This window comes from Erithacus rubecula (genome assembly GCF_903797595.1).
Source record: "Erithacus rubecula genome assembly, chromosome: 11".
Lineage (NCBI taxonomy): Eukaryota > Metazoa > Chordata > Aves > Passeriformes > Muscicapidae > Erithacus > Erithacus rubecula.
The window spans coordinates 20,335,469-20,358,985 of NC_136663.1; the positions used below are offsets into that span (position 1 = coordinate 20,335,469).

Genomic DNA, 23,517 nt, shown 5'->3' on the forward strand with positions numbered 1-23,517 from the left:
TTCAGAGGAGATTCAGATTTCAATTTCCCAAGCACAGCTACCAGACCCCAGAGTTTCCAAGTCCTCCTTAACCACTCAGACTCTCTCTTCCCCAGCAGTCACACAGCAGATCACACAGCCCAACACTTCTGTCCTCTGGGGCACCAAATTGCAACTCCCTTCTTCCCATCTGTGGGATCCTGCAGATGCCATTCCAACAATCCACACCAACAGATCCTTCTGAATGATAGCAGAGTTTATTTTAATATTTTGTACAGCCAGCATTGGTCTCCAGGAATAAGTTATAATCTTACATAAGTGAGTCCACCCAAACCCACCCCTAAGGAATGTTCAACTTTCAGCGTTTCTGATTTAGAGGGAAATTTATTTAGAGGGTAAAATGCAGTCTGAAGAATGGGAATCCATCTGAAATTGTGATTAAAACTCCTTGGAATTCTCAGGGTTTCCTTGCCTCTAACTGGATGGTGAACAACCACAGAGGTTGCATCTTTCAGGACTGCACTGAGAATACATTCATCCTGGGGATTATTTCTTTTCCTAAACTGGGCAGGGTTTTGTTTCCTTTATCCCCAACTCTAAGCCCCACAGATCTGCTCTGCAGACACTTCACAGTCCAGTACAATCAATGCCTGTAACAGATTTGTCCAGGAGGTACTTGGATGCTTGTCCCACATCCTTTATTTGGCTCTTCTCAGCACCACCTAAAACACCTCCACTGCTCACAGCACATTCTGTCTGGCAGCAAGAGGAACAGACCTTGATTTGCCTTTCAGCAATGAACAAACAAAACAAATAAATACTTTTAAATCCTTTAAATGGTAACAACATACATAGTTCCAGGATAGAACCTGGTGAGCTACCTGGCCAAAAGCACTCCAAGGTCAGGTGGAACTCCTCACTCACCTCCTTGAGGAACAGGGAGGGGGATGACTAACAGCCCAAGAGGAATTCCTCTTTCTTCCATGCTCAGAGAATTGCCAGTGTCTGATACCAAGAAACTCACATTCTCTAGCACCAAAAAAAAAAACCAAAAAAACCCCAAAAAAATAAGGTTGTATAAACATTTCCTTCTCCCTCTCCAAAAAGCAGCTCTGAAACAGCCCAGGCAGCTCTGGGAGATGCCAACCAGCACAAAACCAGAGTCACGAGCCAGCCATGGGGCTCACAGCCTTCCTGCCCTGGTAAAGGGCCCTCCTAAGGCTCCCTGCAGACCTTCCAGTCTCACAGGAATTCCCTCCTCACTACAGCTGGCAGCTTCCCAGCCTGCACATGGACATGCCTGGGGGGTCTGCACATGGATTTTAGAAACTCAGCAAAGAGCACAAACACTGAACGTGATCCAGAATCCCATGAAAGGGCTGGTGAGTTTTACTAGTCCTGGGCAGGTGAATGTTGGGGTGCCAACATACCAACAGGGGGATTGGATTCAGTTAAGAAAGGCTCAGGCAAGCCTTAAAGCTTTATAAAGCCACTGAAGCTGAAAGTAAGGTCTGGTTGCAGAAGCTCAATGCTCCTTCCACGTTATGTTGAGACATCTCACAACAGTGATTAGCAAGTGAGAGAATGCTGTGGAAAGGTGGTGCTTTTCACTGGAGAGGAAGGCAAGCCCAGTGCTGTGCTCAGCCCTCCTTCCCTGAGGGGAGCACAGGTTCTGCTGAAAGGAAAACTCACGGGGAAAGTGATTTTTATTTCCTACAGAGAACAAACCTGTCACTGAAGCCAAGGAAACTTTCACAGGAAACAACCCAAAGTAGCACCGCACTCCACAAGAGCATCCCAAAGCACATTACAACAGAACTGCACTGACATGAAGGCTCTACACCTGTCCCAGGTGTGTGTTCTGGTGCCAGGGAGGGGGGTGATTTTTTTTTTTTCCCTTTAAGAAATTCTGTCCCAGTTAGAATAAAGCAAACCCCTTTCTTTTAACTGTTCTTTTCAACGTTTTCTTTATATACAATCCTTAAAATACACTTAAAAATAGCTGCACACGTGTTGTATGGTTATACCAGAGAAGGGCAGTTGCACAGACTGTGCCTCTCAGGACACTAAAAACTGTAAATACCCCCAGCAGCCCCTCTCTGCTCCAGCCCCCACGCTGGCCCCAAGGAGGGAAGGAAGGAACAAGCAGTTTGGAAATGGGAGTCTCTCACAAAACACGCCACTTACAAATCCCAGGGTAATTTCCTCAAGCATTTTTGTATCAAGTCCTTTCTTAAATGTTTGAGGTCACACTGCCATTTTAGCAATAAAATCTGTTGCAACATGCATGTGTCAGCTTCCCACTCAACCAACTGCAGCCCTGAGGATTTTTCTGGCCTGGTAGAAAGAGGAAATGTAACACAATTTCTGAAGCACGGCTGGTCCTCCTTTTCCAAATTCCACGTGGTTGCCTCGATGGCTCTTGGACACACACCCACACCTTTTTGTTGTTCTTTTTCCTCTAATACACATTTCCCTCTAACCAACATGCAGATTTCTCCTCCCAAACATCCACATCTCGACGTCCCAATGAAACAATCCACGTCATCCATCCAGAGGCTTTCCCAGGTAGACCAAAGTCACTTCTGTGTTACCATACACAGCAGACACTGCTGGATACAGGCAAACTTTTGGCAGTCCTCTGAAGGCAACTCCCAAGAACTCATAGCCCCTCTCAAATGCTAATGTTTTGTCTTCCATGTCCAGGATAACTCGAATCCTTTCACCTATCTGGAAACAGAGATGGGAGGGGAGTAAAAATAACACACAGAAAGAGTCAGCACGTTCAGATGGAAACAAAAATAATGCAAAGTGTAATGCAGCAGAGAAGTTTAAAGCAGAGCTGTCCTGTGTCTCATGATTGATTGCTCTTATGATGGGAATTTCTCAATTTCACCATGATCCTGAGTACCTCTGCTGCAGGACAGCATGCTTATGACAATAAAACACCACCTGTTTATGATAATAAAGATGACCCTGCCCTAAGAACCTGTGAGAGCACTGAGGGCAGGGAAATACTGCAGAGCTTTGGAATCTTTGCAATGGGCTCCAAGTTACCTCAACTCTGTGTTCAGCTGCTGCTATCACTGCTCTGTGAGGAGCATTTTTAAAGACAATGGATTTAAGAAAGGCAAGTGCCACCTACAAAAAAAATCCCAGAATAGATAATATGCAGGTGCTGTCACTGACAGAGGTGTTCCCTCACCAAGGTAAAAGGAAATTTCAGTACAAAATGTGAAATAATATATATATACACACATACATACACACACAAGTGAAACCAACATTGACCACAGCAGGAGCCTTGGATCCAGGCAGGCCCAGAGCTCCCTGCATTTATTAGCAGATGTTATTTCAGACATCAATGAAAGTCCCAGAGAACAGCCACAAGCACAGCAGGCACCACACAAACTCCTGACTCTTCTCCAGCCAGCCCCAGCACTGGGAATTTCTTCCAGCCAACACTAACACACACATGTGATCCCTGTAAGCACATTTTCTATCAGCAGATCACTGCATATATCTTAATAAACACAAAACACACCAAAGGATCACTGATTTGAACTTTCACACAGAATTTAGGAATATGATGCAAGGTGCTGCACACATCTTCACCCACAAGTGAAATGCAAGCCAGCACAAAGCCAAGCACTGGGGGTCAGACTGGATTATTTTTAAAGTCCCTTCTAACTCATTCTTGGAATATGAGATAGAAATTACAATGATCCAGTTTAAACTGTAACACAAGCCAATCCAGCAGTAAAAAGGCAGTGGTGTGAGCAGGCAGAACTACAAGAAAAGCACTTCTATTAGGACAAAAAGCGGGGGGTTTGCTCTTTAATACCCTGAAGATATTTCAACATCAGATTCCAGATAAGGGATGTCACCCACGGGAAGGTGGCCAGTGAGCAAAGCAGCAGCAATCAGCACTGCTGCAAGTTTTTGCCTGAAGACTCACACCTAAGCTCTAACTCCAGCTCACCCTGCCAGACAACAAAGGGGTCCAAGCCCTCAGACACTCACCTTGCTGTGGGGCAAGTCCCTACTTCAGAAAGCTACAGCAGCCTTTTCAGGATTTATTCCAAAAAAGCACCACGATGTCTAAGCAGACACCCAGAGTACAGGTCTGACACTCAGCGTTTGAGATTAAAGCGTGGAAACAACCCAGGGTCAGATGCACTGAACACCAGACAGGTGCAGCCTGCAGGAGCACTAAATGAAGGGGGAAAGGCTCGCTAGGTGGAATCATTTGCGTTTCGTGGGGAAGCCAAAGAGACTTCTGAGGGTCACTTAGGAGCACTTCAGCAGGCAGCCGGGACAGCCAAGCCCTCTCACCTGATACTTGGGCGCGTTATTGCACTGGGGGAAGCTGCCGTTCACCTCTCCGTTATGCAGCAAGTTATTGTCCACCAGGTTCCAGCCCCAACTCTGGTCGTCGCTGCCCAGCAGGGCCACGTAGCCCTGGCACTGCATGGCGGCGCGCTTGGTGGCGATGCCGATGACGGCCACGGTGCCCAGCGGGCCCTCCCACCACACCTCCCAGGCGTGCCGGCCCTCGCTGAAGCCGATCTTGGTGCGCGCCCCGTCCGTGCTCTGCGCGATGGGGTTGCGGTGCAGCGTGAAGCCGTTCTTCTTGATGTACACGTTCCTCGAGCAGTCGTTGGTGCTGAAGGCGTGGTGGAAGGCACGGACCTGGGCGAGACAAGGTGGGTGGGGGAGATGGACGGGGCTCGGAGCAGCCTGCGCTGCTGGGAGGCGTCCCTTCCAACCCAAACCATTGTGGTGCCAGGAGATAAAACCCCGCCGCGTCCCGGCCTCCCGCCCCGCTGGTCCCCAGTGGCGGGCGGGCCCCAGGGCCGCGGGGCTGGCGGTGAAGGGGTGTCCCGGCGGGGTGGGGGGTCCCGGCCTCACCTTGCCCTTGTAGGTGGGCACGTTGCAGAGGATGTCGGTGCGCAGGGCCTCCTCCGCCAGGCAGCGGGCGGCCAGGCTGCGCCACACCTCGCTGTTCTCGTCGCCGTGCAGGACGCGGTGCCACAGCTTGCAGACCAGCGCGCAGCTCCGCAGCTCCCGCAGCTCCAGGTAGGAGAACACCAGCTCCAACACCCGCCCCGGCAGCCGCCAGCCCGGCCCTCCCCAGGAGGCCGCGGCCGCCCCGGGGCCGGGCGCGGGGCCGGGCCCCGCCGCCATGGCCCCCCGCGCTCCCCTCAGCCCGCCCGCTGTGGCCGGGGCCGCCCGAGGCCTCAGGGCGCGGGGGCGCGCGGCGCCGCCATCTCGGCCGCGGGCACCGCCCCGCGCGTGCGCGGCGGGCGCGGGGGGCGGGAGGGGCGGGGGCGGCGGCGCCCGGCGGAGCGGAGCCGGGGGAGCGCGGCGGAGCCGAGGGGAGCTGAGGTGAGAGCTGCGGGCCCCGCGCCGCCCGAGCCCTCCGGGACGGCCCCGGCAGCGGCTCCAGGGAGCGGTCGGACCCAGCTGCGGCTGCGCCCGGGGCTTGGCAGGGAACGGGGCCCTCTCCTCACCTGGGGCTCCCGGGGACCGGCGGCTGCGAATGTGTCCCGACGCGAGCTGGGAAGGGATGGGCCCTCTCTGGCGGTGTTGGATCGCCAAGACCCAAGTTCCCCTGAGGGGGTGAATGGGCTCTGGCTGCTCTTTAGATCTGGGTCAACAAAAGTCACATGGGAAACACAGCGTGGTAAAAAAGAAAGGGAAAACCACTAGAAACAAGTTTATTTCCCAATACTTAAATAAAGGGCCTTGGAGCTCTCTCCTTTCCTCCGCACCGTTCCAGTCCCTCCAACACTTTGGTGCTGCCCTTTTTCCTTTCACTTTTCTGCGGATGTGCTTCCCTAAGCTGTGGGCATCACACCAGGGCGGGCTAAGCTTGGTGAGCGCCATGGGTGTGCTCTCGAGCCAATTAAATATGTTGCAACCTGGTTTAAATTAGCAATCCTTCTTTTAAAAAGACTTTTTGTATAGTTCAGGTTGGAAGAGACTAGCGCCGCGGCTGTGCCTGGTGTCAGGGCTGAAGCTCCGCTTGGGTACTGCGCTGTCGAGGTGCCAGTAGCTGGACACGGGAGTTTAACTGGCTACTGGAGCTTGAAGTGTTTGTGGATGATCTTGTTGCTTGCTAAGTTTCTGCTGTGATAACCGCCTCATTCCAGGGCTTGTTTGTGTTGTTTCCAGGGCTGTCCCTGCAGCATGGCGGTGAAGTGGGCCGGCGGGCACTGCTGCTCGGTGCTGTGCCTGGACGCCAGCGCGGAAGGGCTGGTGGCGTCCGGCGCGGAGCGGGGCGAGCTGGCGCTCTGGGATGGGGGCGGCTCGCCCGTGGCTCAGCTGCGGCTCCCGCAGGAGCAGGACGTGACCTCGGTGGTGTTCTCCGCCCGCCGCCCCAGCACGCTGTACGCCTCGCACGGAGACACCATCAGCGTGCTGGATGTGCGCTCCCTCCAGGAGCCCCTGCAGCGCTTCCGGGTGAACGAGGAGGAGATCAACTGCCTGTCCGTGAACGACACCGACAGCTCCCTGGCGGCGGCCGATGACTCGGGGGCCATAAAGGTTGTGGACTTGGAAAGCAAGAAAGTCAGCCGGTCCTTGAGACACTCCAACATCTGCTCGTCTGTTGCCTTCCGACCTCAGCGGCCTCAAAGCCTGGTTTCCTGCGGACTGGACATGCAGGTGATTTGCATAGATGTGCACGGGTGTTAATGAAGTGCGACAGTAATTACCCACCTGTGTGGTAAAGCACCCACAGACTCACCGAGCGTGAAGGTGTTCAGCCTGCAGTCACTGCAAAGCTCCCTCGCTATGCTGAAGTAGTTTTGACCCAAAACCTACGTGTTGGGGCTGTTTGTGCTGTGTTCTACTCAGCAGCTTCTGCCCCTTAACATTTACAGTTTAAAAGCTGGTGGGGCAGGGGAAATCGCAGTACCCTGCAAAGATCACTCCTGCCACAGATCAGTTGTGGCTGCAGATGAGATGCAAAGCATGGTGAGGAAAAGGCACAGTGCTCAAGGCAGGCAGGTGGAGCAGCATCTTTCCAAGGGGAGTGTATCACTGTGAGGGCAAGTATAATTTATCCTTTGTTCTGTTAGCATCTTGGAAGCATGAAATGTTCTTTGCCTTTTAAACTTTCCTATCCTCATCAAGGGGAAACTTTACCTTTGCATTCTGAGAACAATGCTGGGAGTTAAGTCCAGAGTTGGCCACCCAGAACAGATATTTTTCAGTAATTTCTTTCCAGTGGTTGAGGTCTGACCACATTCCTGGTTTAGCCTGATATGAAAACTGTCACTTCTCGAAGGTTTCTGTGGTTCCAGCTGTGTGAAAGTGAAGTTTGTCTTACAGCATTGAGTAGTTTCACCCTGTGTTCTTGAAACCAAAGTACATCTCACACCCATTAGAGCAAACACATGCTGATATTTAGTATAAACTGTATTTTTCTGTGTTAAAGCCATGATGATAGATCCTGTCTGGGAGGAGTAAGCATTCAGTCCCTCAGCTGGCTTAATTCTGGTCCCTAAAATGCAGATGCACAAGCTCGTGGCTGAAAACCTTTTCTCAGAATTGTAGACATTTATGTGCCACTAGGTACAAGCAAGCTGATAATTTTTGGTGACTTTTAGAATTAGTTTCATTTATTGTAGCTCAGCAAGTTGGTTTTTAGGTGCAAGTGTCCCAAAACAGGATTTCATTGGTGCATTTTTTGAACAGTGAAAAGAGCATTATTCTTCACTGAGGCTGCATTTAGGATACATCATTTCCCAAAGGGGAGCTTAGCTGCAGAACTCTGAAGCCCTGTGCTGCACCACGCCTTTGGACAAGTTATGAGCTCTACAAAACATGTTCTGGGCTTGTCAAACCCTTGGGGAAGCCGTGGCTGATGAGAATTGAAATTTAGGTTGCTGGAGTTCTTTCAGGAGTTCCAATGAAGCAGGGAAAATGCCATGAGGACAGAAAATACTTAGTTTGCAGAAAACTTGTCAGTAGTTGATGCATTCATCAGACTGTTGTAGTGCTGCCTGTGATGAGAACAAGAGTATTTTCTGTAAGCATCACCCAGCCCCTCTGATTTACAGTAAATCACAGTTGTTGTGGAAGTAGTTTTAGTGCAGCACTCTCTGAAGCAGTAAAGTGACAGGAAATGTATTTCAAATGTTTTACTGTGATTTGGATTCCAGAAATGCAGAGCCAGGCTCTTTTGTGACCTAATTTAAAGACTCCTGTACTTCTTATTGGTGATTACTACCGAAGGAATATTTTTGTTAATAACAAATTGAAGCTTAGCTTTATGAAGCAAACAGTACACCAGTGCTGCATTAGACTGACTTGTGCTTTTCAATCTATTGGGCTTGAGAATGCTCATGACCAATTCAGATCCTAAAAAAGTCTTGAGAGCGTTGTTTTTAATTGGCTCAGTATAAATCTGTACAAGAGACACAGGATTTTTTACTGGGGGCTTGGAGGTGGGGTGGCATTGGAAAAGGAAGTCTAAAAGCATGACCTGCCCCATCTCAGCAAGTAAAGCATGTCCTACTCCATAGCACAAATGGGATCTACTCACTGGATATAAAAATAAGTACAAATATGCCTGTTTAAAAACCACAGCCTCAACTACTGTTTGCCTTTTGCTGTCCCATTTTTCAGACACGTTCATGGAAGTAACTATTTTAGGCCAAGCAGCAGAGACAGAAATCCAGAATGATAATGATCTTTATTCACTGCTAAAGTTTCCATGTCCCTCCTCTTCAATAATTGATGTGCAGTATATCATGATTACTACTGCTGAGATGAATGTAAAAGCTTTTAGAGCAGTGTTTGCATCTCTTTCGTGGTCTAAAGGTCTGAGTCATTGACTGCAGAGTGGTGGGGGTTTGGAAAACAGGCCAGAAAGATTTGCTGCATTTATTAAGTTTTACCACTCCTTACACCTCTTGGAATCATGCACAGCCTTTGCTCTGCTAGGGAAAGAAATGTGGTTGTTTATTTTACTATTAAAGATCCGATTTGAAGTAAAACACAGATTATTGATTCATCTTGGGTTTGTTTTTTTTTTTGCCAGGTGATGCTGTGGAACCTGCAGAAAGCTCGTCCCTTGTGGACCATGAACCTGCAGGAGTGTGACATGGAGGAAGAGAGCTCACAGTCAGCTGGGCAGTTCTTCAACCCACCTCTTGCACATTCCCTGTCCGTCGCCTCTTGTGGCAACATCTTCAGCTGTGGAGCTCAGGATGGTAAAATCAGAATATTCCGAGTCACTGGGGTCAGGTTTGAACGTGAGCTGGAGTTCCAGGCTCACAGCCTGGGAGTCTCACAGGTGCTCTTCATGCCAGAGGCATACTGGTTGTTGTCTGGAGGAAATGATGGGAAAGTGTTGCTGTGGGATGTCAGCAGCAATGTTGGGAAGCAGCAGAAAAGTCCAGCAAAATCTCTGCACAAGAAGAAGGCTCAGTCAGCTGCTTCCAGCAGGAAAGATGGGAAGCTCAACAAAATGGCCTCAAATGAACAGCCTGGAGTTGTGCCAAAGCTCAGCATTGAGCACGGAGAGAAGGTGAACTGGCTGTCATGTGCAGAGATCAAAGGCTCCAGGAGAGTGTTGGTTGCTGACCAGACCAGCTCTGTATCAGTCTATGCATTGCCAGAATCTTAAGGCACCCTTAAGGTGTCTTAAGAACACTTGAAGTGTTTACAGAAGTGTGGGGGATAAAACCACTTCTCAGAGCCAGTTACATCCACTGACAGTGAACTGGACAGTGAATCCCTCTGGCTCACTGGGAAGGGGAAGGGATTTGCTGTGCACTGGTGGTGTCCCTGGCCTGGTGCTGGTTCTTTGTGGCTGTCAGGTTCACAGCCACTGTCTCATGCAGGGTTGGCAGTTTGCTGCTTGAATTTAAGCAAAACGGGTCTCTGTATTTAGGGGTGAGATTAGTTCATGACTAAGCTGACATAATTATGCTGGAGGAGAAAATTAGTGCTAAGGAGACACCCACACAATGCTGAGTGAGGCTGCTGAACACAAGCAGGGCTGTCACTGGCTCAGCTCTATGTGGTTTGGGCTGCTGCAGTGCTCTGTGACTTTTCCCATGAAGCTGTGTCCCAGTTGGCTTAAACTGGTCATGGTGGAATCTGGTTTTCATTACTCTGTCAGCAGCTGCATAGACTAGAGATGCATCAATTAATGAGTAATCAAATGAGTTTCCCTTTTGACTGCAGCAAAAGAAGGAGCAGGGGAACTATTACACCTATTTGGTGGGTCAGCTGTCAGTTGTGTATCCCAGGGAAACAGAACTATTTCACTTGTCTTAATAAATGCTTTCTCTCTCAGTGTTCTCTTGTCCTTGGACTCACTCTAGTAGTGCCAGACTCACATGAAATTAAGTCAAAAAGTGTATTTTACCCCCATCATGGGGGAATACAAATGTCTTCCCAAAGCTTTGAAACACAATGAGCAGAACTTGGCTTGCTAGAAGCTTCCCTTGATTTGCAAATTGAAGGTAAGAATACCTAAGTGGAAATGCTACAGCTCTGGACAGGTTCAGTTCATGCTGGATTTCCCATGAAGTGGGCAAATAATTTTTAAAAATGGGTTTTTTTCCCTGGGCTGTTCTTATCCTGTCACAGAACTGAATTCCTAGTGCTGGCTGAGGACCTGCTGCACTGGTGGGAAATTTGTGCTGCTGTGTTTCACCAGCTGGGCTGTTTCCAGACCCATATTATTATGGAAAAATTTCCAGCTCTTCTTTTTAACATATCGAGCTCCAGAAACTCATTATCCAGTTGTGCAGCCTCTGTCCACCCTTTAAGGAAGATATTCCAATTGTGTTGGTTTTGCTCAAAGCAGCTCCCTGCAACCACACAGAACTCATTCTCATCCAAATCAGATTTTTACCTTCATACCTTTTTAATTAAAAAAACCAAAGGCAATCTGCTTGTACAGCCTTTCCCAGCAGGAGACTTTGGCCCAAGACATCATCTCGTGGGCGCAACAACAAACTGAAGCCAAAACAGAGCAAAAAAAAAAAAAAAAAAAAGGAGTAAAGCATAGTTGCTTCCTTTTGTGTTACCTGTGAATTAGCTCACCTATGAAGACATGGGATCAATGGGCAGAGGAAGGGGTCAGGCTGGGCTGTGTGGTTCAGTGTGTGATATGTCCATGAACGTGTGTTGGTGCATCCATGACCTATATTTGGATACCAGGCTATAAAAAGCCTTGGAACAAACAACCTCCTGCAGGACTCGGATCCCCTGTCCCTGCTGTTGCTACCAGCTACAGGAGAGAGGAGCAAGCCCACTCCAGCTTTTATTTCTTCTCTTGGTGTTCTCCAGGAAGATGGCGAAGGGCAGCATCTCCCTGCGCTCCCTGAACGAGACACTGACCAGGTGCTGCAGGGCTGGGGAGGGCGTGGAGGGCTGGGCCATGGGACACCACACCAGGCAATCCCTGAGCACTGGGCTTCCCTGGAAACTTCTGTGGGCAGTGGTGTGAATAGACATCCTGTGTGTACAGGGAGGGAGGAGCTCATCAACAGGCTTCATCTTCACTCAGTGGGGAGGAAAGAGGGGCAGAGCCATCAGCTCCATGGTGGTGGTCATTCCCTGGCTGTTTGCTGCAGGATTTGGGCAGTTGTTCCATCACCCATGGCCTGCAGCTGCATGAAGTGTCACCAGGCAATGAGGGCCCTTGGTCTGTTCAGTGCCCTCAGGGGAGACCTCACTGAGGTTTGCAACTTCCTGGTGAGGTGGGGAGGAGGGACAGACACTGATCTCTGTGATGCCCAGTGACAGGACCTGAGGGAATGGCCTTAACTTGTGCCAGGAGAGGTTGAGGTTGGATATTAGAAAAAGGTTCTTCCCCCCAGAGGGTGGTAGGGCACAGCACCAAAGCTGCTGGAGCTCAAGGAGTATTTGGACAATGCTCTCAGGCACAAGGTGGGATTGCTGGGGAGGGGAGCGGAGCTGGATCCTTGTGGATGGATCCCTTCCAACTCAACATATTCTGTGACTGTGAAATTCAGGCTTGCTGTTCTAATCAGAGATTTGAGGTGAACTTCTGATTTTCAGACCATGCCTCACAGTCTGGAGGGTTCAAAGATTTAGAGTAAGTGGTTATCATGAGCAAAAAAAAAACCCCACGAATGGACCTTTCTTATAAGTTCAAAGAAAATAAATCACCCTCATTGGGGAATCAGGACACAGGGGATGCTGATTCACCCTCCATTTCCAAAGCCTGCAGCTGGCAGAGGAACGTGACCAACAGGTTCACAGACTTCCTGAAAAACAATCCGGCCTCAGCCTCCCCTGCTGGCACAGTCTGTGCTTGGCTGTGCAGCAGCAGGCACCACTGGTGGTGGCTCAGAGCAGATAGAAAGATATGAGCATGGATCTGCAGAAAAAAGAGTCAGAAAAGGGTCTGAAACTCTCAGCAGTTAGAGGGAGGCAGGATACTGCCCCCACTCTGTGGATTTTCACGTTATTGTGAGGGTGCTGAGGCCCTGGCACAGGCTTCCCACAGAAGCCCCATCCCTGGCAGTGCCCAAGGCCAGGCTGGACAGGGCTTGGAGCAGCCTGGGGTAGTGGAAGGTGTCCCTGCTATGGCAGGGGATGGAAGGAGGTGGGCTTTAGGGTCCTTCCAACCCCAAACATTCTGGGATTCTACAATACATTACATTTAAAGGCAAACTAGGCAGTGCTGAGACATTTTAAAGTCGTACATACAAATGTGGTTTATCTGCAGTAAAAGGATCCCTATCAAGAGTATCACAGCTGATGGGATGCAGTACTTTTGCTTAGGAAATGAATGATTATGTGTTGACATACAGACAGATGACAGACTTGAAAAGAAACTGCTCCTCTTGTTGAGATACTGCTCATACTGCTGGTTCACCCACAGCCTGGGTGACTCTGATTCACACGATGGTGAACACAAAAGTAGCTGCTGGAGACCTGACCAGAGGGAGAAACAATGAAATAACTCCTGAAAGAAAAAAGTGAAAATTAATTCTGTGGGAAACTGCTTGAAGAAGTGTGTGTCTAACATACCATGGAGTGAGTGAATGGGGAGAGCTTGGAGAAGTGTGGAATGCTGCACTGGCCTGGAAAAATCAAATCCATGTGACAGATCTAAAATGTCATTTTCTGTAAATACCTGAATAGCAGAAATAAGATTTCACATAGAACCACATTTCCAGAGAAGTGGGAATGCTGGAGCTTCTACTGCATGGCTTCCAAGTATATTCTGTGTGCTAACAAAAGAGGAATTTTAAAAGCTTTCTGGTAAAGAATGGGGATGTGGTTTGTGTGTACACTAGTCAGAGCTAGAGGTCACTGACTTAGTGCTAACTTCACTTACACTAAAAGAAAAAGTGTTCAGAGGCCATGATGGAAATGAAAGCAGGAGGTTTAATCCATACTTCCTCTTTTCATTCCAAACTTAGATCAAGAGGCAGCAGCACTCAGTCATCAGAATTCAGTTACAGCTGTGGGAGATCATGTATGGATCCACTGTGGTATAACTGGACAGACATTTTTAGATCCAAAACTGGCAAGTGCTGAAATGTTTGTTGCAGCTGCTTAAAAATACAGAATTAATTTACAGACAAGCAATAAAAAAAAAAAAAAAAAAAAAAAAAAAATATAAAACTGGTCAAATAGTAAAGTGTTGGACTGAAGGCTGCTGAGAAACTACTGCTGCTCTGAGAGCAGCATTAGTGATGAGATCCTGGATAACTTCACTCTTACTTATAGAGGAGGAAGTTGGAGAATGGGCCATGAGGAAGCTTATTTACCATGATAAAAAGCTGCAAAGCAGGGAGCAATTCACTGGCAGGAGCACTCATTATCTGACAACCCAGCTCTGAAAGTCATTCACAGCAAACCCCACTCACCTCACCTCAGTTTCTGCACTGTGCTGACAGATTTGATCCAATTATGACACATCAACCCTTCCAGTTCTTCTGAACTCCCTACATTTCTACACGAAACCAGCCTAATTTTCCAATTAAAGTTCTATTTTCGTCCCAAAATTCTTGCTGAAGCAAGAGGAGTTCTACCCGCAGTAAGATGAGCTTTCACCAGGCTGCAGAGGAAGCATGGTAGCCTCGGGAAACAAGAGAAAATCGTTAGACAAGGATCTGCACAAGCGGCCAGACAATGAATTAAAGTCATTAAGGTCGGGAATACTAAATAAAATATGCCACTGGTGAAGTACTTTTATTTTCTCCTCATTCAGGTCAGCTGCAGACAATGCAAAATAGGGTTTGGTTTAGAGAAGGGGGAGGCAGGAGTAGAGGCAGGAACTGCTGATAGGAAAAAATGGCATTTTTGGTCATCTCTTATAACAGCAGGCATTAAAATTCCATGGCACATGAGTCAAAGAATGGAAAAATGTTTGAAGGGTTTTGTTTTGGCTTTGTATTTTTTAATGTCATCACCAGATGCCGCGTGATTTTGTTCTTACAAAAAGTGCATCCAGAGATACACGAAATAGGGCAACAAATATGCTTAACACAGGTAGGTCACAATTCAGAACTCATTAAAACAATACAATAATAATAGTAACAAGGAGTGGAGCAAACTAGGAATGAAAAAAAAGAAGATAAAGGAAAATATGTATGTAATAATATTTGCTGATAGTATAGTTATTGTTAGTTTATACAGCTTGAAGTTCTGTCAGTAAAACAAAAAAAAATCACAAAAATTCTTTAAGGAGTAGATGATGTTCTGCTAATAAATCACTACTGAGTACATAGTACTGAGATAGCTGTTCTGTATTATGGAAGGAAATTTGAATTATTTGGAATTATTTACATTAGCTTTCAGATCCTCAGGATTCTCAAGAACATGCCTTGATGGCAATCAGGTAATTGAGGAAAATTTGGAGAAAACTGTCTTTACAAAAACCACCCATAGTGACAGAAGCCCAGCACACCCTGTATCTCCAGGAAAGAGAGAAATGGGTACAAAAATAAACATTTGCATTCCCTTGTACCTTGTCTCAACACAGCAAGTTCTTTTAAAGCAGGAGGTTCTCTTCAGCAAAAGTGTAGTGGCTCAAAACTCAGAACCTTACATTTATAATTTACAATTTTAAATAGGGAAAAACATAAAAAATTAAATATTTCATTATATGAGATACATGGTCTGTATCTCATATGAAACATGGTACATGTACATATATGAGATATATGATATTTTATAATATGACGTACCAAATAATGAAAAAGCAGTTAATAAACACAAGCTTTGAAGTAGTTTTTATCACAGTTGTTGCATGGAAGGACAGTCCTATTAAAAAAACCACCGCAGGTGGCTTATTATTTGCATAATTTTTAACCAGAGGAGTAATGAGAAGTTCTGCTCAATGTTAAATGAAAATGGTTCAAAAGACCATGAAATTAGAAATAAAAGCATAAATCACCTCAAAATATGTTAGAGAAACACCTATAATGTATATGGTTGCAGGTGTATCTACATACTAATTTTGCCTATACAGATCTAATTCTGCTGCAGATATATCTACATACTAATTGGGATTTTGAGAATTTGGTGATTTGAAGATCTCTGCACTAGAAGAAGATGTGGCCGAAGAAACAGTGACAATAAAGCTTGTGTTTTAGTGGTGTTGTTGGAGCCCCCTGGGAAATGGCTGGTTCTCGTTCTGCAGGGTGGAGAGCAGGGGGTCAGATGGCGGTGGACTGGGAAATGGCTGGCTCTCGTTCTGCAGGGTGGAGAGCAGGGGGTCAGATGGCGGTGGACTGGGAAATGGCTGGCTCCCGTTCTGCAGGGTGGAGAGCAGGGGGTCAGATGGCGGTGGACTGGGAAATGGCTGGCTCTCGTTCTGCAGGCTGGAGAGCAGGCTGCTGTGGCTGCAGGCTCGCTTCGCCCAGCTGGACTCCAGCCTGCAGAGCCTGGAGCAGAGCTTTGAGCGGCAGGCCGACATGCTGCAGCAGGACCTGCGGCGGGACGTGCCGTGGGCACCTGCGGCCAGGTGAGCACAGGGCACAAACCCGGCTCCGAGGCTCAGCACCCCCCAGGGCAGGGTTTGTCCCTCACACCCCGCCCAACGCCGCTCTGCGGCAGCGCGAAGCCATTGCGGTCCAGCCCGCCTCCCGCTGAGCGCCCGCCCGCTCTGTCTCCCAGCAGGCCCGGCGGAGAAGGAGGAGAAGGAAGGAGAAGAGGAGAAGGAGGAGAAAAAGGAGGAGGAGGCGGAGCCCTCAGCCGGGCGGCGGGAACGGCCTCTCAGTGAGGGCGGAGCGCAGCCGCCATTGCGGGCGCCGCGGCCTCTGGCGGCTCCGGAGCGGTGGGTGCGGGTCTGGCGGGACCCTCCCGGGGACCCTCCTTCACCCTGGGGCTGGGGGGCACCAGGGCCCCCTCTGGCTGGGCGCCCAACTCCTTGGGGGTTGTTTTTTATCAATAAAAATAGCGGAAATAATAAAACCCGCCTTAACGTGTATTTGTCTCCATGGCGAGTTCTCTGTGAGGAATGGCAGCTTTTCTTTCGCGGGCCTCCTGTCTCTGAAGCTGTCTTTTAAGAAGCTTATAATTTAAAAATCAGTGGGTTTCTTGTTTTGCTGCATGTGTCTTTTATTTTTTTTTTCTCTCCCACAGTATTGCTGTGCCAAGTGGAAAAATCGTGTGAGGAGACAGATGACCCCCACAGTTTCAAGTCATACAAGAAGGTGCTGAAGTCTTAATTCTTCATTTAGCTTAAGAAAAAAAGCTTTATAGTCCTAGCTTAAGCGAGCGAATGAATGAGGAAGAAGCTGCTCTGCTGTGATGAATTTCACCTTCAGAACGTGCTGGAAACAAGCTTGTGCCAAAAGCAGCTCTCAAAGGATGCACATACACTGTAAAAATGAGGGAATAGAAGGATAAGGTAACCGGAATAATGTGTCCAGCATATCTTATCACAGATAGGGAGTGGTGGGAGGAGAGGGGAGTAACGGAGGTGGCTGGAAGAACTCTCACCTTCTTTTCCCTTCACTCCTTACCACCTCCTTGCTATTCCCAAAGCACCTGTTACAGCTCACAGGAAACTAGCAGGAAAATCTGGTACAGCTTTTCCGTGACTTCTGTGAAGATCTGCTTCTTCCTCAGCAATCTCTCGAGCCCTGAGCAAAAGCAATCACTTAAGCAGGCTTCTAAATCCACTAACAATTTCTTAAAGTAGCTGTAATACAATTTGTATTTTCCTTTATTTCCTTTCCCATAAGGAACATAAAAGCTTCTTTTTGCTTTCAGGCCCTGATGTTATCCTAGCGTCGTTCTCTACCTCAAGTCAGCATGCCGAAGAATTCCAAGGCCCCGCTCTCCTTATCCGACTGCCTGTGCCAAATTTGCATGGAGATCTTTGTGGAGCCTGTCACGCTGCCCTGCAGCCATACCCTCTGCAATTACTGCTTCCAGATGACGGTGGAAAAGGCCAGTCTTTGCTGCCCCTTCTGCAGGCGTCGGGTCTCCTCCTGGGCACGGTACAATACCCGCAGGAATACTCTTGTCAACTGGGAGCTCTGGGAGAAGATCCAGAAGAATTACCCCGAGGAGTGCGAGCGGAGGATGAACGGACAGGATTTGGATGAGGAAAGTAAGTGAAGGGTCACTTGTCCTGACATGTCTCTGCTTGGCCACAGGAATTCCTGCAGATGTTGGGAGATAAGGAGCGGTGGGTGGGCAGGGAAGAGGTGGGCATGCCTTCTCCGTTTGTAGTGCAGAGGGTAAAAATTACATAGCGTGGTCGTTTCAGAGGGTATTTGTTCATGCCTTTGGTGTGGGGTATTGATGTGTGGCAGCCTGGCCTTGTTCATTGCTCGTCTGCAGCTGTAGCATCTGCAAGCAGAGTGTTTGAGTCTCTGGGTGTGTTTCCTTATCACTGTCAAGTAAGTGAAGTGGTTAAAAGATATTTAGGTGTTAATTAGTTTGATTGAAATTCCAGGGGTTTGATCAATGCAAGAATCTGTGAGCTGAAAATTGTGGTGTCAGAGAGAAGGAAGTGAAATCTGGTTAACTTTTTGAAGAAAGATTTTGGGGTTTATGATGTTGCAGGTACCCTTGGGGGGACATTTTAGTAGGTTGGCTGTAGGACAGTTTGTTCCACTTGCAGTGTTCTGAGGTCTTCATAATGAAAAAGTGTGAAATACACAAATTATGATCAGTGTACCAACAGAGAATGAATGAGGGAATGGTTTGGCTTGGGAGGGACCTTGAAGATCATCCAATTTCACCTCCCTGCCATGGACAGGGACACCTTCCACTATCCCAGGTTGCTCCAGGCTCCATCCAGCCTGGCCTTGGACAGTGCCAGGGATGGGGCAGCCACAGCTTCTCTGGGCACCTTGTTCCATTATATTTGCTTTATATAGAGTGCTTGGGAAACACCTGTGCCTGTCACTCTGTAACACTGCTTTTCTACCGTGTAAACTTTATTCCTTGGTATTTTGTGCTTTATCCCTTCCTGTTTTTTAATCACAGCACTTGATTTAAGTCAAATCATTCCCAGGACAGGGTATGGAGTGAAAATCCTTTGTTGTTGACTGTCATGACTTTGTGTTTGTTGACTTTGAGTCTTTTCCTCTCTTTCCTTTTGATTAGTCTGTCCCCCCAAGCCTGTGCACCAGCTGAGCAAGCCTGGGGAACTGAGGCAGGAATATGAAGCAGAGATTAGTAAGGTAAGTCTAAAAATATGTTTTAAAAGCATAAATGCTTCATACCCAGATATTTGAATTGTTCCCACAAACAACTGTAGTTCTATTTAATAATAAAGATACTAAAAAGGGCACTGCAGCTGCAAGAACATACTGGTCACTCCTGAATCATGAATGAAATTGATGGAAGAAATATTTTTGTATTTGACATGAAATGACATTTCTCAGGTTTCTTGATCCTCCTCACCTCTCAGTTAATGTACATGAAAGTAGCAAATGTAGAAATTTGGAACCATTTGAGCTTTGTTTTTATATTTGTCTTGATTTCCCTCCAAGTAAGAGACCACAATTAGATAACCTTCAGTGATGAACGTACAGCATTTTCTTTCTTCTTTGTTCACTCTGTTACCTGTGCTCATTTGAAAATCAATAAAAAAATTAAAGAATTCTTAATTTTGGCCTGTTTAAGGATCCTCCTTCCAATTCAGACACAGTAGTATTAAGATTTAGAGTTGGAAAATATATGGCAATGTACCTTTCCTTGAGAGCCCCTTGCTGGTGGTAGCAGGAGCACATGAAGCAGAGGACTGGGGGTTATTTCTAAAGAAACTTTATTCTTGAAGTACTTTGTTGTCTTTGTGGAGTTGCTGATAACTGATCTCCCAGCATGTCTGCTGTAAGGAAAGCAGGTGGAAAACTCCTGGCCTGCTGCTTTGGGTTTTGCATGTTCCAAGAGTTCCACTCTTACAGAAGAGAGATGTGTTACCTCTGGGAGATGTAATGGTAAAAGCAGGTTGAGCAAATGCTCTGGGATAGCTGGCATTCAGCCTTAGAAAGAATTCTAATCCCAGTTTCTCTGTAGATCCGTGTTTTTGGAGATCTCAGTTTTTGTTACTGACACTTTGAAAAGGTGAGGATGGAGTTCAACCTTGCAGGTGAGCAAGATTAGTGGTATAATCTTAGAGAAACCAAAGGGTTTGTCACTCTGGTCAGACTCAAGGCTCTACTCGCAGTATCCATGTGATTCTTACATCTTTGAGACTCGTGCATTGAAATACTGCTGTGTTTTGTGAGCAGTGAATGGTTCACATTTAAGGAGTGCCATCTCAGAGGTTCTGGTGTGAAGTGTGGCCCTGCAGTGGTAAGCAGGTGAATTTTTTCAAACATCTGGTTTAGGTGGAGGCAGAAAGGCGAGCGCACGAACAGGAGGAGAACAAGGCCAGTGAGGAGTACATCCAGCGGCTGCTGGCAGAGGAGGAGGAGGAGGAGCACAGGTTGGCAGAGGAGAGAAGGAAGGAGATGGAGAAGCAGCTGAAGCAAGATGAAGAGCTGGCCTGGCAGCTCAGTAACAGTCTGGTGAGTCAGGATCCAGTGGGACAGCAGCAAATGTCAATATAGTGCAAGCAACTTGAGATTCTCAGAGCAAATGTTAAAATTTGGAGTAGTTTAAATTGATTTTATTTGCAGTTGAAAGTTATTGTTACCCCCCAGTACTTGAAAGCCTTGATGGACCATTAATTTTTGAAAAGCCAGGGGGAGGGTGAAGCCTATGTAATACACACTTGCAATCCAGCATGTGTGCTGCATGTTTTCATTGTGAAACATTTTAAAACATTGATTTTCTGCAGTATGCTTCCTTTTCCTTGTGATTTAAAAAATCCTTCTTTGGAAGAAATTGCTACCTGTACCCTGTATTGGAAGAGATAGATCCACAGTGAAAATGTACCTTACATTTTGGAGGGGTTTTTGTTTTGTTTTATTAATTTGTTTTGCATAGCTAAATTTTTGCTACTCAATGACAAAACCTGTGTACTTATTCAAGCAAAGCCTCCTGTCCCTCAGTGCTAGATTAACATTTCTTTCTCAGTAACCATCCATTACTCACAGTTCTGGAATTCTTTGGACAGAAGTAATTAATTCTTCAGCAAAACCAAAGATTCTGCAGTTTGTGTTGTGTTGTGTTTCACCTAATGCTATTTTTACTTGTGTGGAAGAACGAGGATCCCGAGGGACACATGCCTGGCAGCCCATCACCAGCACACAGCCTCTCCCTTCAGACATCTCCTCTGAACCTGAGCAAGGCAAAGAACAAACCAAGCAACTCTGGAGACATTCAGAAGTAAGGGATTCAGCCAAGTGTTTCTCTCTCATTACTGGCCTCTTTCAGGGTCCCTCTGCCCCATTTGCTTCTTTGGAATGCTGTTGGCCAGCTTCCCCAAACATGAAGTGTTGAAGATTAAAACACTTCCTCACAGGAGAAGAAGGGAAACACCTTCTTGTTGTTCTTTGTTTGTCAGAATGAACCTGAAGATCTTGAACAATGCAAAGGACTGACAATTCAGGGACAAAATATTTAAAAGGATATCCTTTTTTTTTTCCACTTTAAGGTATCTATCTCCAAAGAATTATGGCATGTTGGGCTCAGCATCGTTCTCCAGTACCACAAGAAGAGACAGGAACAGCTCCATCTCTGTGGTAAGTGGAGTCATTTTGTTATAAATCTCAGAGTTTGTAACTATGGAATATTTTCCCCTTGCCTGTAGGATTCTTGTCCTCTATTCCCCTTGCACATCAGCACTGGGCAGGTTATACTGCCCTTTTTAAGCTACCTTCAGTATTCATGATTCCCAGTTCTGCAGTCCACTGGAAGAGGGTGCACCCTGATTTGCATGTTGGTTTGATCATAAGGCCTCCAAAGAAGATGAGCAGGCTTGAGTTGTGGTTTTATTCCTTTAGCTGGGCTTCTGCAGTTACTTCAAGTATTTTCATTATTATTAAACAGATATCCTTTTAAAAAAAAATTATCTGAGTTGCTATCCCTGAGCACTCAGGGTCAATGCAGCTATGAGAAGTGAGTTTGGTATTTATTCACACCCATGGGCTTTTGATAAATTTGCTTCATTAGTGGTGTCTCCCTTTTCTTCAGGAGACCAACAGCAATGAAGGCAGCAGTTCTGCACTGCAGGATGAGCAAGAGGAAATGCCAACCCTGTCTCCACAGCTGACCAATGTAAACAAAGAATCTGCTGCTAAGGATTCATTTTTGGAATCGTGCATGAACTATTTCAGTGCCTCAGCATCAGGTGAAGCTACTACTGTCAAGCAGGAGCAAACACCAGGACCAAATGGTTTAGAAGATGGAATTCCAGATGCACTTCATGGAAGCACAGAAGGGGAAGGCTCTAGGACAGTTGTTCTTAGATCCAAAGGAGAAGATGGTGAAATTGAGTCAGACAATCGCAATTTAACACATGTCCAAAGGGCAAACCTTGAAAATTCTGATGACACTTGCACCTCTGGTCAGTTAGGAGTGGATTGTGGGATGTCTGACAGCCAGACTGCGTTGCGTGATCCGGGGAAGGGGCCTGGACACGCAGATGAAAAGACACCAGAGACGCCACAGAACTCTAAGGAGACTCCCAAAAGGAAGTTACTGGAGGCCCCAGCTGATGCCATGACTGACTTGGTCATGTTTGATAAGAGGAGAAGAACCTCTTCAGAAAATGTAGAAGACCAAGGAGAGAGGATGAGCGAGTTTAACTTGCAGACACAGCGAGCCTTCGAGCAGGAGTTCTATGAGAGGCGCAGGCAGGAGGAGCAGGACCGGCTGCTGGCTCTGCAGCTGCAGAAGGAGCTGAACAAGGAGGAGAGGACACTCAACAGGCAGAAGGGCTCTCCGGACGAGTACCTGCTCCGCACCAAACCCCCTCGCTCTGTGAAAGACTCCTCTGCCAGGAAGGCAACTTGCAAGGTGGCTAAAGACTCCAAGGGATCAAAAGCACAGGCTGAAACCAATCACCACAAGGCTAGGAAAGGTTCCTGCAATGAAAACTGGCAGTCCCCTGCCAAGGTCCGGGTGAAATCCCCCAGCATCAAGGAAGGAAAGGTTTTGAATTGCGTGGTTAATACCAGTGACACGAATGATATTTGTTCACTGCCTAAGAACAAGCAAAAGACAATCCTGCAGATGTTTAAAAGCCCTGTTGCAGAGTAGATCAGAGCCATGGACACGTGGTGGATGGGAATGGGAGCTGGGGTGATCTTCTCCTGTGTTAGGCAAAGCTTCCCTAAGCAGTTTGGAGTGGTTGCTTTGGAGGGGAACCACTTTGGGCAGTGGTGCTTTGAGTTCTGAGTTTTAGTAACATACACCCCCAGAATGTAACATTTTTTAATGGTTCTTTTCTTGAATATTATTTTCTAGCACTTGCAGCACTTCTTGCAGAAATTGGAGCATTTCTTACTTTCTAACTTGCATTTACACTGTTTGTGAATACTGGTAGTGTTGGAAAAACGATGACCTGAAAATGAGAATCTGAAGCCTTTAATGGAAAAGATGTTCCATGGAGGAAACAAGTGAAAAATGAGTCTGTATTCCCAGCTGGCTGTCAGCTGCAAGGCTGAAACTTCCCTCAGCACCACCACTGTTCTGTAAATTGAAGCATGTTGCTGGAATTGAGGCTGTTGCTGGAATTGCATTACTGGCACACCCATTTACACCAGTGTAACCAGCCAGCCACTCTTTCCCTCTCATATGCTAACCCCTGCCTCGGACAAAGAGGGAAGAAACAAGTCATTCTCCACTCCCAAAGGCAAGGATCTTTCATGGATGGCAAGGCTGTGAGCTCCCATTGGCATCTATTCACAGAGATTCATAGTGCAGATCCCGTTTTCCCTGTTGTTAAGAACAAAATATTTTTGTTTTCTTATTGTTACTGTTCTGCAACTTTATTCTTGTATAACAGTGTTACTATATTTGTTTAAGTTTCATATTCAGATTGGTTTCAGTGTGATTAAAACAATAGTCCAGAAGCCAGTTAAAATGGAGAGAGTTAAAAGGGAAAGAAGCAACTGAAATCTGGAATTGTCAGTAATGACATAACTGTATTTAGAGATTCACATAACTGCCCTT

At 47.0% G+C, this 23,517-nt stretch overlaps 3 protein-coding genes across 5 annotated transcripts; 2 read left to right on the forward strand and 1 right to left on the reverse strand.

The window, feature by feature from the left end:
* Positions 1 to 217: 217 nt before the first annotated feature.
* Positions 218 to 5,284, reverse strand: FBXO45 (F-box protein 45). 2 transcript variants are annotated; one of them, XR_013775494.1, is made up of 4 exons: positions 4,891 to 5,284; positions 4,315 to 4,671; positions 2,167 to 2,709; positions 218 to 1,008 (listed from the first exon to the last, which is right to left on the reverse strand). XR_013775494.1 is itself a non-coding variant. In XM_079315388.1 (3 exons), exons 1-3 carry the CDS (start codon positions 5,164 to 5,166, stop codon positions 2,524 to 2,526), a joined length of 819 nt encoding a protein of 272 aa, XP_079171514.1. In that variant the 5' UTR covers positions 5,167 to 5,284; the 3' UTR covers positions 218 to 2,523. The 2 variants fall into 2 exon arrangements, 1 of the variants encoding a protein (XP_079171514.1); XM_079315388.1 differs by having other exon boundaries at positions 218 to 2,709.
* Positions 5,285 to 5,315: 31 nt separating this feature from the next.
* On the forward strand, positions 5,316 to 10,293 carry WDR53 (WD repeat domain 53). The gene is made up of 3 exons (XM_079315383.1): positions 5,316 to 5,367; positions 6,157 to 6,648; positions 9,032 to 10,293. The coding sequence occupies exons 2-3, from the start codon at positions 6,172 to 6,174 to the stop codon at positions 9,617 to 9,619; spliced, it is 1,065 nt and encodes a 354-aa protein (XP_079171509.1). The 5' UTR covers positions 5,316 to 5,367; positions 6,157 to 6,171; the 3' UTR covers positions 9,620 to 10,293.
* Positions 10,294 to 11,196: 903 nt separating this feature from the next.
* RNF168 (ring finger protein 168) lies at positions 11,197 to 23,490 on the forward strand. Of its 2 annotated transcripts, XM_079315372.1 has the most exons (10): positions 11,197 to 11,349; positions 15,812 to 15,955; positions 16,108 to 16,267; positions 16,576 to 16,646; positions 17,209 to 17,551; positions 18,556 to 18,632; positions 19,785 to 19,964; positions 20,603 to 20,727; positions 20,996 to 21,083; positions 21,535 to 23,490. In XM_079315372.1, the coding sequence occupies exons 5-10, from the start codon at positions 17,251 to 17,253 to the stop codon at positions 22,600 to 22,602; spliced, it is 1,839 nt and encodes a 612-aa protein (XP_079171498.1). In that variant the 5' UTR covers positions 11,197 to 11,349; positions 15,812 to 15,955; positions 16,108 to 16,267; positions 16,576 to 16,646; positions 17,209 to 17,250; the 3' UTR covers positions 22,603 to 23,490. The 2 variants fall into 2 exon arrangements, with proteins under 2 accessions (XP_079171498.1, XP_079171499.1); XM_079315373.1 differs by lacking the exons at positions 11,197 to 11,349; positions 15,812 to 15,955; positions 16,108 to 16,267 and having other exon boundaries at positions 16,581 to 16,843.
* The last annotated feature ends 27 nt before the right edge of the window (positions 23,491 to 23,517 follow it).